This window comes from Schistocerca americana, chromosome 5 (assembly GCF_021461395.2).
Source record: "Schistocerca americana isolate TAMUIC-IGC-003095 chromosome 5, iqSchAmer2.1, whole genome shotgun sequence".
Classification (NCBI taxonomy): domain Eukaryota; kingdom Metazoa; phylum Arthropoda; class Insecta; order Orthoptera; family Acrididae; genus Schistocerca; species Schistocerca americana.
The window spans coordinates 471881786-471894974 of record NC_060123.1 but is presented as its reverse complement, the minus strand read 5'-3'; the positions used below and the strand labels follow the sequence as shown (position 1 = coordinate 471894974).

General features: G+C 39.4%; 1 protein-coding gene across 1 annotated transcript in view; it reads left to right on the top strand.

Moving 5' to 3' along the window:
- LOC124616742 (eukaryotic translation initiation factor 2-alpha kinase 1-like) overlaps positions 1-13189 on the top strand; it is a 152608-nt gene that overhangs the window by 137472 nt on the left and 1947 nt on the right. Inside the window, exon 10 of the mRNA XM_047145111.1 lies at positions 168-305. Coding sequence (XP_047001067.1) covers positions 168-305 — 138 coding nt within the window. The remainder of the gene's footprint in view (positions 1-167; positions 306-13189) is intronic.

Here is a 13189-nt window from a genome sequence, read left to right as displayed (position 1 = left end):
ATTGTGCCTATCTGCAACTCAGCATTGCCGCTATATCGTGAGTAGCAACTTTCCTTTTTACAGTATTGCTGCATTCCATCCTGGGTTTTCCATTGTTTGATTGTACAGGTAATTGTGCTTTTTAAATGTTATCACATGTCATTGTAATATTTTGTGATTTATTGCAGAGTGACTTATATAGTTTGGGAATTGTACTGTTTGAACTGCTTCAGCCGTGTTATACAGACATGGAGAAGAGCATTCTTATAAAAGATCTAAAAGATGGTGCTGTGTCACAGGAGTTGTGTGCAGCAGCACCAGAACTGGTAAGTCATTACTAGGCAAGTACACTTGAAGTGTGTGTTTGCAGTTAATTTGTGCATAACTGTTTCATGTTAGATAATATAAATATAACTACAATACCAGTTTCCAGTTGTTCTGTTTTTCACTGAACTTTCTCTCCACTGTTAATTAAGCCTATAAAAACTGTAGGCAGGTAAATAGTCCCAAGCAGTTGAGTAACAATGATACTATCTGTACGTAGCATTATGCAGTCCTCACTCACACAAAAGATTATGACTGACATTTCTAGGTATTTGTGAATAAAAAGTTATGTAACCTGTATTCTGTGATTTTCGTGTGGAAATAATAGTGAGTGCACTTGAAGCTATCAGCAGGTAACAAAGTTGAGTTCTGTAGGAACTGAGACTTAAAACACATTAAATGTACTAACTGCAGTTATTACCAGTCTCTGTTTCTAGATATATGTAACAGCTGGAGAAATGTATGCTCAATTTGATGTTGATATTTGCCCTTTAAGAATTTCTTAGAGTGTGCAAACTTTTTCTTTAGTGCTTGGCTTCTTTGTTTTGAATTGGGAGAATTTGCAAGATTTCAGATTGCTATTTTTCTGTATGGCTATGGCTACAGATACCTTAGCAGTTGAACAATGTTGTGCGTAGTAGCCCTTTAGAGATCATTGTACTGTCCATTTACTTGTAACTGGAATGAAGTATGAAGCAGTTTCTGGTCCATCATGTTCACTACTGATGACTTCTCAGAAAAGGAATGTTTCCATTTATAGTGAAGGTTCTTTTGGGAAGACTGGACTAACATCATGGGTAAAGAAAGAAGTAGATGACTAACTGTTGTGGTAAAATAACTTGTAACAAAAGTTGATGGCAGACTCAGATAAAAGGGTCTGGTCACGATTACAGAATTATCGGTCAGTTTCCCTCAGATATAGTGGACAATTTATGAAAATGTGACTGATTATCTTATTTATCACAAATTTTGTGGACAAAGACTGAATCCAGCAATACATAGAGATTGGGAGCAATGTTAACATTTCTTATTAGTACGATGTAGGAGGGGACAAATTCTTGGATCACGGGTTGCATACATCAATGCTGTGGCAAAAAATCTATCACTGAAGTGGGGCCACACTAGCTTACCACCGAAGCACTGAAAGTGCTGCAAATCATTTTCTGTGTGGAAACTAAACTAATAACAGTTGTTTTTTTGGGACAGCAAGGGGGCACTTTTTGGGGGGGGGGGGGGGGGGGGGTGTTGGGGTGATGATGATTGGGAATGGATTTCATCAACGTCTATCACAGACTACAATATCCAGGCAGTCGAGGAACTGATTTGCAGCACTTTTAGATTTTACAATGATGAGGATGTTCACAGTGCGGTTCTTGAAAGGCTCCATGACCAAGGAGCGTGTTCGTATTGTTGAGGAATTGATAGAACATTTTGACTGTTCTTTATAAAGACTTGGTAACTATGTCGAAAAATAGTGTTATGTATCTGTGTCACTTAAGTGTTGTGGTCCATTCAATAAGTTATTTAACTTACTTTTTGAAGTCCCTTCATGGTTTCTCCTCAGTGCACATTAAGACTAAACTAAAGTAATTAAACAATGATAAGAGGAAAGGCAACCATTCACATTATAGAAGAGGTCTGAACAGCAGATATTTGCATGCACTAGCAGTTGATGACTCCCACATTGCTTGTGAAGGAAAAGTGATTTGAGCTCAATCCTATGATAACTTTTCAATCACTGTCAGTGCCATCTCACTTGGTAGCTCAGCTTTGGTTATCGACATACACACATATGTGCATCATACTTTTTTTTCCCCTTTTTCTTGCCCTTAACTCTACACTGATAGATTAAAAAAAATATATTCTGAAGACAAACCCCTTTTTCGATTATTTAACTTGTCAGATGTCCCTCTTTACACAGGTATTCAGTAAATGCTTGTCTTTTATTTCAAATGTGATAGAAAACCTATTCTGCTATGGCAGCCATATCATAACTCCAGGTATTTATCAATTAAAGCTTCTATTACAGATGACTGGTGCAAGTGAAACATTACCGCTTTCATCTTCAACATGACTAGTTTTACAAGGTAGACTCCCTATCATACTCCTCAGGTTTATTGGTAAGGTGACTCAGTGGAAAGCCTGTCAAAACCTGAACACAGATCATGCATGAAAACAGGAAGGAGGTTTACTGAAATGCGAAAAAAGGCAGGATAGAAACAGTGAATGGTCCAAGCTTCATAAGTGCAACATTGAGCAAAGTGAAAGAGCAACAGCATCGTGGTTGAGTGGTCACGGTGCTGGACTACAAAGTGGCAAAGGCGTGTTCAAAATACCCTGGTGCATATTTATTATTATTGTTATTTTTTTTTCCACAGCATTATGAACTGTCCTTCCAGTCACTGAAATCTTTGTCCTCTTTCTGTACTCTTGGAAGTTGTCTTGCTACACACTGGTTATAGAGTATGAGTCAGGTGATAAGAATATATCACCATCACAAGTAAATGTGATGAGTAGTGAGAGCAGGCAAGATACCACATAGACGCCTCACAGAAATGAAAACAACAAATAAACAGGGGTGAACTATTTTATAACAAAGGAATTCCAGAGTCAAAACGTCCAAAATGGAAGCAGCTTCAAAAACATGTTTTGACAGAGCACAGTGAAACTGTTGCATTCATTTGTTGCAGCTTATATGACAAACTATTATGTTTTCATCATTTCCTTGGGAGTGATCACATGCACATTCATACGAACACCTAAATTGAGCAAGGAGGTATATCTCTCACCAGACATAGAAATTATGTGCATCGATAAGAGATTCCTATCATATGACACACACACTGTCACTAATGCTGTGTATGACAGACCAGATGTGTTTTTTGATTCGGTTGACTTGTTGCCTTGTCATCAAATGTTTGTGGTTCCCATTCGAAAACCACTTCCTTTCGGCTGCTAATAGCGTAGTTATGCAGAATCAACTTTGATTATAGGTCCCTTCCTTACACCTTTCTGTTGCTAACAGACATTACACCACGACACAGACACAAATATGATACGGATAACAATAAAAATAAAAAAAATTAAAAAAAAAAAATTAATAGCATGTGGGAGCTTCGAAAATGGCTTGCATGCCCAACGTTCCAACACCGTGACAGCTTTACTGAGACACTGTTGCTGTTCACGGTTGCTATTTTGCTGCCCCCCCCCCCCCTCCCCTTCTTCCTGTTTTCATGCTTGAACCACATTCAGTTTTTGATGGGCTGTCCACTGTGCCCTCTTACCACTAAGTCAGAAGAGGGTGTGGTAGGGAGTTTCCTCTGCATCTCAACATGATAATACCAACTGCATCTAAAGAGTTTAACTACGCAAATGGAATCAGGTGATAATTCTAAAGATGCCACAAAATTCCATCATTAAAACATATCTATATATCTGTTATTCTGTTGCGAACTTACATACGTACAGATAGAGCACAGAAATGAATATGTCATAGGACACCTCAGAAGGCAGTGGGAAGCAGAGACTGATAGGGCTGAAATGATTTAAGTGTTATAATATTGTTATTAATGTAATTAAGGCTTCTTACAATGGATTTCTTACAGAGTTTGAGGATATGGTCTCGAATACACACCGAAAAGCTAAAGAAACTGGTACAACTGCCTAATATCATGTACAGACCCCGTGAGCATGCAAAAGTGCCGCAACATAACGTGGCATGGACGCTACTAACGTCTCAGGTAATGCTGGAGGGAATGACACCATGAATCCTGCAGGACTGTCCATAAAACTGTAAGAGTACGAGGGGTGGAGATCTCTTCTGAACAGCATGTTGCTCAGCATCCCAGATATGCTCAATAATGTTCATGTCTGGGTAGTTTGGTGACCAGCAGAAGTGTTTAAACTCAGAAGAGTGTTCCTGGAGCCATTCTGTAGCAATTCTAGAAGTGTGGATGTCTCATTGTCCTGGAATTGCCCAAGTCCGTCAGAATGCACAATGGACATGAATGGATGCAGGTGATCAGACAGGATGCTTATGTATGCGTCACCTGTCAGAGTTGTATCTAGACGTATCAGGGGTCCCATATCGCTCTAACTACACACACCCCACACCATTATAGCTCCTCCACCAGCAGGCTGTCTACGCAGGCGAGGGAAAAAAAATTCCCGAATATCCCAGTTAAAAATAAACTTTTCCCATTTTAAGTGACAGTATACTTTTCCTCGGAACTGTAAAACTTATCAATTCGTTGAATGGTTATGGTTTAATACACCAGCATAGAATTTCCCGGCACTTTAGAAAAGGAAACTCAGGGGGGAAAAAACACATTTTGGAAAGATGTCTGATGTGCAGCAATATGTACACTGCATACTTTCGTATAAATTCGAATTCCACCAAACACCACATGTTACTTTCCGAAGCATTGAAATCAAGATTGCAATGCGCATTTGCAAGCCAGTCATAGCTCATGTCACGTGATCTTGCCAGCTTATGACAGTGGCTATTCAGAGCATAGGACTCGTGATGCAGTCAGCCGATATCAGCATCACTGTGAAGTAGCACGAACACACAAATAGGAAAAATTAATGTACATAGTGTTGCTAGAAGCAAAGAAAAGTTTAACGTGAAATAGTGGTCTCTAAGACTAATAAGCTGCAAGAGAAGCTAAGCTTTCATATATAATATTGAACTTTTTTGCGCGTCTTACACTTTAAGATACATCGCACAAATGTTCCAGTAAAATTTTTGACGACGACATAGATGTGTTATCTTCTGTGATCAAAATTATTCTAAATGGTCATCCTCAAAATGTTGATTTTTAAATAAAAGTCAAACGCTCTGTGATTTAAGTTTTGCCAGAGAGTGCCGCCAGGTAACAGGTGTCACCGTGCTAGCGCAGCTATGATGATGCAGGAAGCCCGTATGTCTGTAAGTGTAAAACATTAAAAGATCTTACATTATGTCATAAAAGAAACAAGACTTTAGAGGATGCCCAAGAGCATCAGAATTTCGTGGATCGTAGTAAAATTCGGCTTAAAGTGCACATTCGTAAGTCCAGATTCTGATGTAAATTTTCTTGAAGTACCAGTACTGTATTATCTCATGTTTGGCTCTTTATTATGGCATAATGCTGTAGGTGCTAGATGAAAACGTGCACAGGGAACAGTTGAAACTAGCCAATAGTGCAGAATTAAACACTTCGTTTCGAATAAATTGACTGCAGCCGGAAAGTTTAATAAGAGCCAAATTTTTTTAGCAAATCGACAAAAATAATTTCATTGTTCTACAAGGCGATTAATACTTGATTGTCAAAAAGATGGAAATAAAATAAAATCTGAAACTAATAACATATTTTAGCATTCTGCAATTATGTGAATATTTTAATTCATGTGATAGCTCCCGGCCACAGAAATCCTTTTTGTTTTCATTTGACGTGAGAGCAGTAAATGAAGAGGAAACAGCAAAATCTCTAAATGTAAACATGGATCACGTGGAGACTACCCACTTCCCCACTCTAACTTGCACTGCTCTGTGCATCAGCCCCAAGTCTATGACATTTCCAAACCGGTGCAATACTAGATAGTGGCCCCTCCCCCTCCCTCAAGCGTTTGAGATGGATGTCAAAAATTTTAAAAAAATATTGAATTTTTCAAAAATAAGTGCATTTTGTAGTGCACATCTTTCTGAGGAGTTTCATACATAAAACATATGTGTTCGAGTAAGTCTAAGATGTGTTCGAGTAAGTCTAAGACATGTTATTTGATCTTAAGTCTGCCAAAGTGGAGCTTTCTTTTATCGCACATCACTGTATTTCGCTCTGTGGAATTGAAATGTGTATATTTTGTAATGGATGACATCAAACTATATCCAGGACAGTGGAAATTAGAATGTCCTGCGGTGCCTCTCGTGCTCCCGTTTGGACGGTTTGACATCCTGCCCCTCTTTTTTCTTTAAAAAATCAAAACCGCAGTTAATACTGGATGGGATTATTTGTAACCAGGAGAACAAGAACTCTTCAGAAAATTTGCACTCTTTATTGCCTATTAGCTAATAACTTGCTGTTTTGTCTGACATAAAATTAACCAGCAAAGACAAGAGACAAGCAAGACAGTACACATTTCTTCAATCTTTAAGTCCTAGAATTTTTTTCTCTCTAATCTTACTACAGCTTTACATGGCATAGCTTTCCTTTCTGGGAAAGAAATCTATTACCCCAGTAAAGATCGTCTACATGAAAAAACAAAATGTCGTTGTCTAATACTGAAAAAGCTGTTAAAACAAATAGTATCAAAGACTGGTGTGGTTTCTCGATCTGATTATGTGCTTTTTCTCACTGTCTGCTAGATAAAATGAAACAGGCCTGCCTAGTATTGCAGCAATTTTAACACATACCACATAAACAAGACTGTTTTGGCAAGTACCTATATCAAATGCCTATTAGGTCTACTACAAGCAAAAAGTTTTATATTAGGAAATAGTTTCACATTTCATTCACACGCTCTAGCTTCTGAAGCATGAGATCGAAAAGTGGTATTACGAAAGCTTTATATAAATTTGGAATTGTCATATTCATCCATAATTTGTGTGGTGTCCCTGTTTCTTCTCCATCCTCTTTCTAACAAACGATCTTCTCATCACTAATTCTGTAACTATTCCTGACAGTGCCAAAACTTATTCTCCGGTTAACTACACTAACCCTGCCACAGTCATCGATTAGTTATGCTGCATTTATTCTCCAGTTAGCGTTATCCGTGCTACTCCCAGAATAGAAATTTAGCGACTGTTAGCTGGGCCTGTACAACTGGTCCTTAGTAATGTAGCAGTCTGGCCAAACATTTTCTGTCAAAATTTCACTTTCTTGGATACACCGAGAATAAGTAATATTTCTCACCTGTTATTCCTGTTCAGGGTGTATACGACCCGGGAAAAACCTGGAAATGTTTCATTGTTTTTGTTTTCAGTTAAAGTTTTGTAATTTTGACTGGTAAGAACAGATACTCTAACAAAGGATATTACTGTATTCCGCTACTGCAGAGTAATACTGCAGCAATAAAACATGAACGAGAGAAAAAACGAAAATAAAACTTAAAACTGCAAAGGAAATGCGCCATATACAACAAAAAAACACAGTGCTTCATACAAGCGTCTGCCAACAGCAAAATATGTCAAAGGCTTAAGAAAGACTATGCAATGCTTCGTAACAACAAATTACCTCCGAGGAGCATGACATCACAACTGTTTACATTAGGTTCGTTTTAGCAGTTAAGAGTGGGATCATGCGTATGCGCAGTTGAGTAGTAGCTTCTCCCACTTCTCGCTACAGAAATGTGGCTATTGCCTGTGTAAGCAGTCGGAGCAAGCAGCTAGATGCTACTGGGAAAAGTTTTACTGGAGTGCCCAAGCTGCCAGATTAATGCATGCGCATGGGGGGGGGGGGGGCATATTGATATTCTTGAGGGGGAAAAACCTTGTTCACAAAGCACTTAGCATACAGCGCACATTAGTCTATCGATTATTCATATGACTTTGAAACGCATCCCTGTCGGTTTTTGAACACATTCTAAGTTGATTTCTGAATGCGTGCATAGTGTACATGATGTCTCTGTCAGGGTAATCCTCGTTGCATCTAGAAGACCTAACTTTCCTACAGACAAAAGGGGCTATATGAGCTGAGCGGAGTAATGCCGAACGGATGAGTGTGAACCGCTGTCTGTGTGGTTCATTGGGTTTGCGAATGATGAGCGTTGTTATAATTACTAGCGAAATCCACAGACTCAGACTACCGGAGTGGAAATAAACTAATTACAGGTAAGAAAGATTACATATTAAAATGGCTCTGACCACTATGGGACTTAACATCTGAGGTCATCAGTCCCCTAGAACTTAGAACTACTTAAACCTAACTAACCTGAGAACATCACACACATCCATGTCCGAGGCAGGATTCGAACCTGCAACCGTAGCGGTCGCGCGGTTCCAGACTGAAACGCCTAGAACCGCTTGGTCACTGTGGCCGGCAATTACGTATTACCTTCTCGGTGTATCCAAGAAAATGATATTTTGACAAAAATTTTTTGACGAGATCGCTATACTAGTAAGGGCCAGTTGTACAGTCCCCCGCCAGCAGCCGCTTTAAGTTCTATTCTGGAAGTAGCATGGAAAATGCGTTGTATGAACACTTAACAACGCCTAACCAGAGAATAATTGCGGGATAATTAAACTGCTAATTCTGGAAGAATTAGTGAAGTTAACCAGCGAATAAGCTTTGAAATTGACAGGAATAGTTACAGAATTAGTGATAACAAGACTCTTTGTTAGTTGAGGGAGGAGAAAAACCGCGACATCACACAAATTATGGAACAATATGACGATTCCGAGTTTGTACATAAATTTCGTACTACTACTTTTCGATCTCATGCTTGAGAAACTGGAGCGTATGAATGAAGTGTGAAAGTATTTCCTAAAGTAAAGCTTTTTGCTTGTAGTAGGCCTCATAGGCATTTGATATTGGTACTTTGTGAATTATATTCTGTCCTTTGTGCAGTATTAGAAGGCCTATTTTGTTTTATCTAGGAGAAAGTGACAAAACAGGCGTAATCAGATCGAGAAATCACACCAATCTTGGGTCCTATTTGTATTAACAACTTTTTCAGTATTTCTATTTTTCATGTAGCAAAATGTTTGACGAACTTTGATGAGGTAACAGACTCGCAGAAAGCACAGCACGCCATGTAAAGCTGTAGCAAGATTAGAGAGAAGAAAATTCTAGGAGTTAAGGATTAAAGAAATGTGTATTGTCTTGCTTGTCTAATGTCTTTAATGATTTTATGTATCCTATATTTAATTTTAGGTCACACAAAGCAGCAAGTTGTTAGCTGATAGGTAATAAAGGGTGCAAATTTTCTGAAGAGAGTTTAAAAAAGGGGCCGGGGCGGACAGGATGTCAAACCGGCTGACTAAGCATGAGAGGCACTACAGGACATTTTAATTTCCATGTCCAAAATATTCACGTTTCAATTCCACAGAGCAAAATACAGTGACATGTGATAGGAGAATGCTGAGTGAATAGGTGTGGCACTTCACTTTGGCAGACTTACGACCAAATAACATGTCTTACATTTCCTCGAACACATGTGTTTTATGCATTAGACTCTTCAAAAAGATGTGCGCTACAAAATGAATATAGTTTTGAAAATCCGATTTTTTCATTTTTTATGTCCTATCTCAAACGCTCGCGGGAGTGGCGGGGTATTGCCCCGGTTTGGAAATATCGAAGATCCGGGGCTGATGCACAGAGCAGTCTGAGCTACAGTGGGGAAGCGGGTAGTCTCAACATGACCCGTGTTTACGTTTAGTGATTTTACTGTTTCCTCTTCATTTACTGCTCTCACGTCAAATGAAAACAATGATTTTATTTTATTTCCACTTTTCTGACGGCCAAGCATTAATCGCCTTGCAGAACAGTGGAGTTATTTTTGTCGGTTTGCTAAAGAAATTTTCTTTTATTAATCTTTTCCACCGCGGCAGACAATATATTTGAAACGAAGTATTTAATTCCACACACTGTTTGCTGCATTTCAAGTGCACTTTTTCAACTTCTAGCACGTATGGCATTATGCCATAATAAAGAACCAAACATGAGGTAACTTAGCACTGGTACTCCAAGAAAATTTACATCCCGAAAACTACATTGAAAAGCTTAATATCAGGTCGTGGCCTACTTCACTGGGAATCTGGACATATGAATGTGCACATTTTAGTTTGGTTCATGAGATTCCGTTGCTCTTCGAGCATCCTCTGATGCCTTGTTTCTTTTATAACATAATGGAAGATCTTTTAATATTTTACACATATGAACATACGGGCTCCCTACGACATCATAGCTGCACAAGTGCAGCGACGCCCACCATCTGGTGCTCTCTGGCAACTGCAGAAACGAACCTGTTTCTCATAGGTCGTGGGAAAATATTCCGAATGGTGGTTTGAAAAGCGTTGCTATCAAAGTAAATTTCCTTTTATGCAAGTTGAACTATGTGCAAGAACGTACAATGATTTTTTTTTTTAATTACAGAGCGTTTGACTCATTTAAAAATCAACTCTTTGATGACAAGCCATTTAGATGAATTTTGAGCTCAGATCAGACATTTATGTCATTATTAAAAATTTTACTAGCACATTTGAGCGATATATCTTATACTGTAATACGCGCATAAAAGACCAACATTATATGTGTAAGCTTAGCTTCTCTTGCAGCATATTAATCTTATAGACCAATATTATATGTGAAAGCTTTGCTTTTCACCCAACAACACTATGTATATTAATTTAAACCATTAGCTTTCTCTGTTTGTGTGTTTGCGCTTCTTAACAGTGATGTTGCTATTGGCTGACAACATCACGTCCTAAGCTCTGAATACCCGCTGTCATCGGCTGGCAAGATCACACGACGTGAGCTATGCCTGGCTTACAAAAGCGCCTCGCAATCTGGAATTCGAATTTATACTTCCGAAATACGAAAATATGCAGCATACATGTTGCTGCTCATCAAAGATCTATCCAAAACGTGTTTTTTTTCCCCCCTGTGTTTCGTTTTCTAAGGCGCCAGGAAATTCTATGCCCGTGTATAAAACCATAACCATTGAAAGGACTGATAAGTTATACTGTCAGTCAACAGGGGAAAAGTAGGTTTTCACCTTGGAGAAAGTGTATTTTTAACCGGGAAATCCGGGAATTTTTTTTCCTTGTCCTGCTGTTAGTTGTTTATTTCTACTCTGGTAGTCTGAATCCATGGATTTCGCCAGTAATTATAACAATGCTAATAATTCACAAAAGTCAACCGCATTGGCATTCACCCGTTCGGCTTTATTCCCCTTAGCTCATTTCTAGATGCCACAGGGATTCCCCTGGAGAGACATCACGTACAATATGTACACATTCAGAAATCAACATAGAATTTGTTCAAAAACGAATAGGGATGCATTTCAAAATCATATGAATAATTGATAGACCAATGTGCACTGGATGCTAGGCGCTTTGTGAAACAAGGTCTTTTTCCTCGAGAATATGAATTTGGTGCCCCCTTCCTGTGAAACTGCCGCCTGGGGCAGGTACCCCGATTTGCCCACCGCCCCCTAGATCCAGGCCTGTTGACCACACGTGTATCTGGCAGCATCTTGCTGCTATTGATTATACAGCTAACTGCCACACTTGGGTAGCCAGAAGTGGGAGAAGTTACTACTCATACGCAACTCTACAGCACTCGAGCTCGCTCACAACGGCTCAAATGAATCTAATGTAAGCAGTTGTGACGTCACGCTCACCAGAGGCAATTTGTTGTTATGAAGCATTGCATAGTCTTTCTAAAGCCTTTGACACAATTTGCTGTTGGCAGGCACTTGTATAAGAACTGTGTTTTGTTGTTGTATATGGCACATTTCTTTTGCAACTTGTTTTATTTTCATTTTTTCTCTTGTTCATGTTTTATAGCTCCAGTATTATTCTGTAATAGCGAGATACAGAAATATCCTTTGTTACAGTACTGGTTCTTACCAGTTAAAGTTACAAAAATTTAACTGAAAACTAAAACAATAAAAAAAATTCCCAGGTCGTATACACCCTGACCAGCTTAACAGTCCCTTGCTGACATCAGGATCCATGGGGTTGTCTCCATACCCGTACACGTCCACATGCTCCATATAATTTGAGGAATACTCGTCCGACCAAGCTACATGTTTCCAGTCATCAACAGTCCAGTGTCAGTGTTGCTGGGCCCAGGCGAAGCATAAAGCTCCGCGTTTTGCAGTCATCAAGGATACACGAGTGGGCCTTTGGCGCCACAAGCCCATATCAGTAATGTTTTGTTGAATGGTTCGCACACAGACACTTGGTGGCCCAGCATTGAAATCTTAAGTAATTTGCAGGAGAGTTACACTTCTGTCACATTGAACGAGTCTCTTCACTTGCTGTCAGTCACTTTTTTGAAGGATCTTTTTCCAGCTGCAGTGATGTCAGATATTTGATGTTTTTCTGGATTCCTGATATTCATGGTACACTCTTGAAAATCCCCCACTTCATCATTACCTCAGAGATGTTGTGACCCTTCGCTCGTGACCAGCTATAACACCATGTTCAAACTTGCTTAAATCTTGATGACCTGCCATTGTAGCAGTAGTAACCAATCTAACAACTGCAACACACTTGTCATATAGGTTTTGCTGACCACAGCACCATATTCTGCCTGTTTATGTATATCTCTGTTTGAATATGTGGCGCTTCAGTGTATCTTGTGAGCACCTCAGAGAACTAACTTAAAGCTGTGGATATGCTTCAGTGGTGAACTAGCAGCATGATGCTGTTATGCTGTGTCACAGGGAACAAGATCTTGGCTTGCTTTGCTAAGCATGCATGCATCATGGTGACTTCCATGAATGTATGTGTATCGGTCAGGTAAGGTTAAGTTCCCATTGGTCATGTGTGTGAGGACTGGAGAGCATTAAGATCGGCCAGCGGAAGAGGATGATCCTGTAGCAGTGTTGGAATGCTTGCTCCATTCCATATTCAGAAGGTACAGATCTCCTCAACACACAACTCTAGAAGTCCCATAGGATATTATTTGCATATGTACACTATGACAGCAACTTTTGTAGTGTGATGGCAACATTACCTTTGCCGTCTCCCACCTGGTGGTGATCTTTCTGCCTGACTAGAGGCAGGAATGTCAGACTACTTAAAACAATTTCTTGCAGAGTTAGTGGGAATGGTCACCAAGCTATGTGATGAGTACCTCAGAACTGATGCAAAGGTCTGGGCATGTTTTAGTAACCACCTAACAGTAAGACAGTGGTACGCTCCACAGGGAATAAGAACTTGGCCTGTCTAATTCAT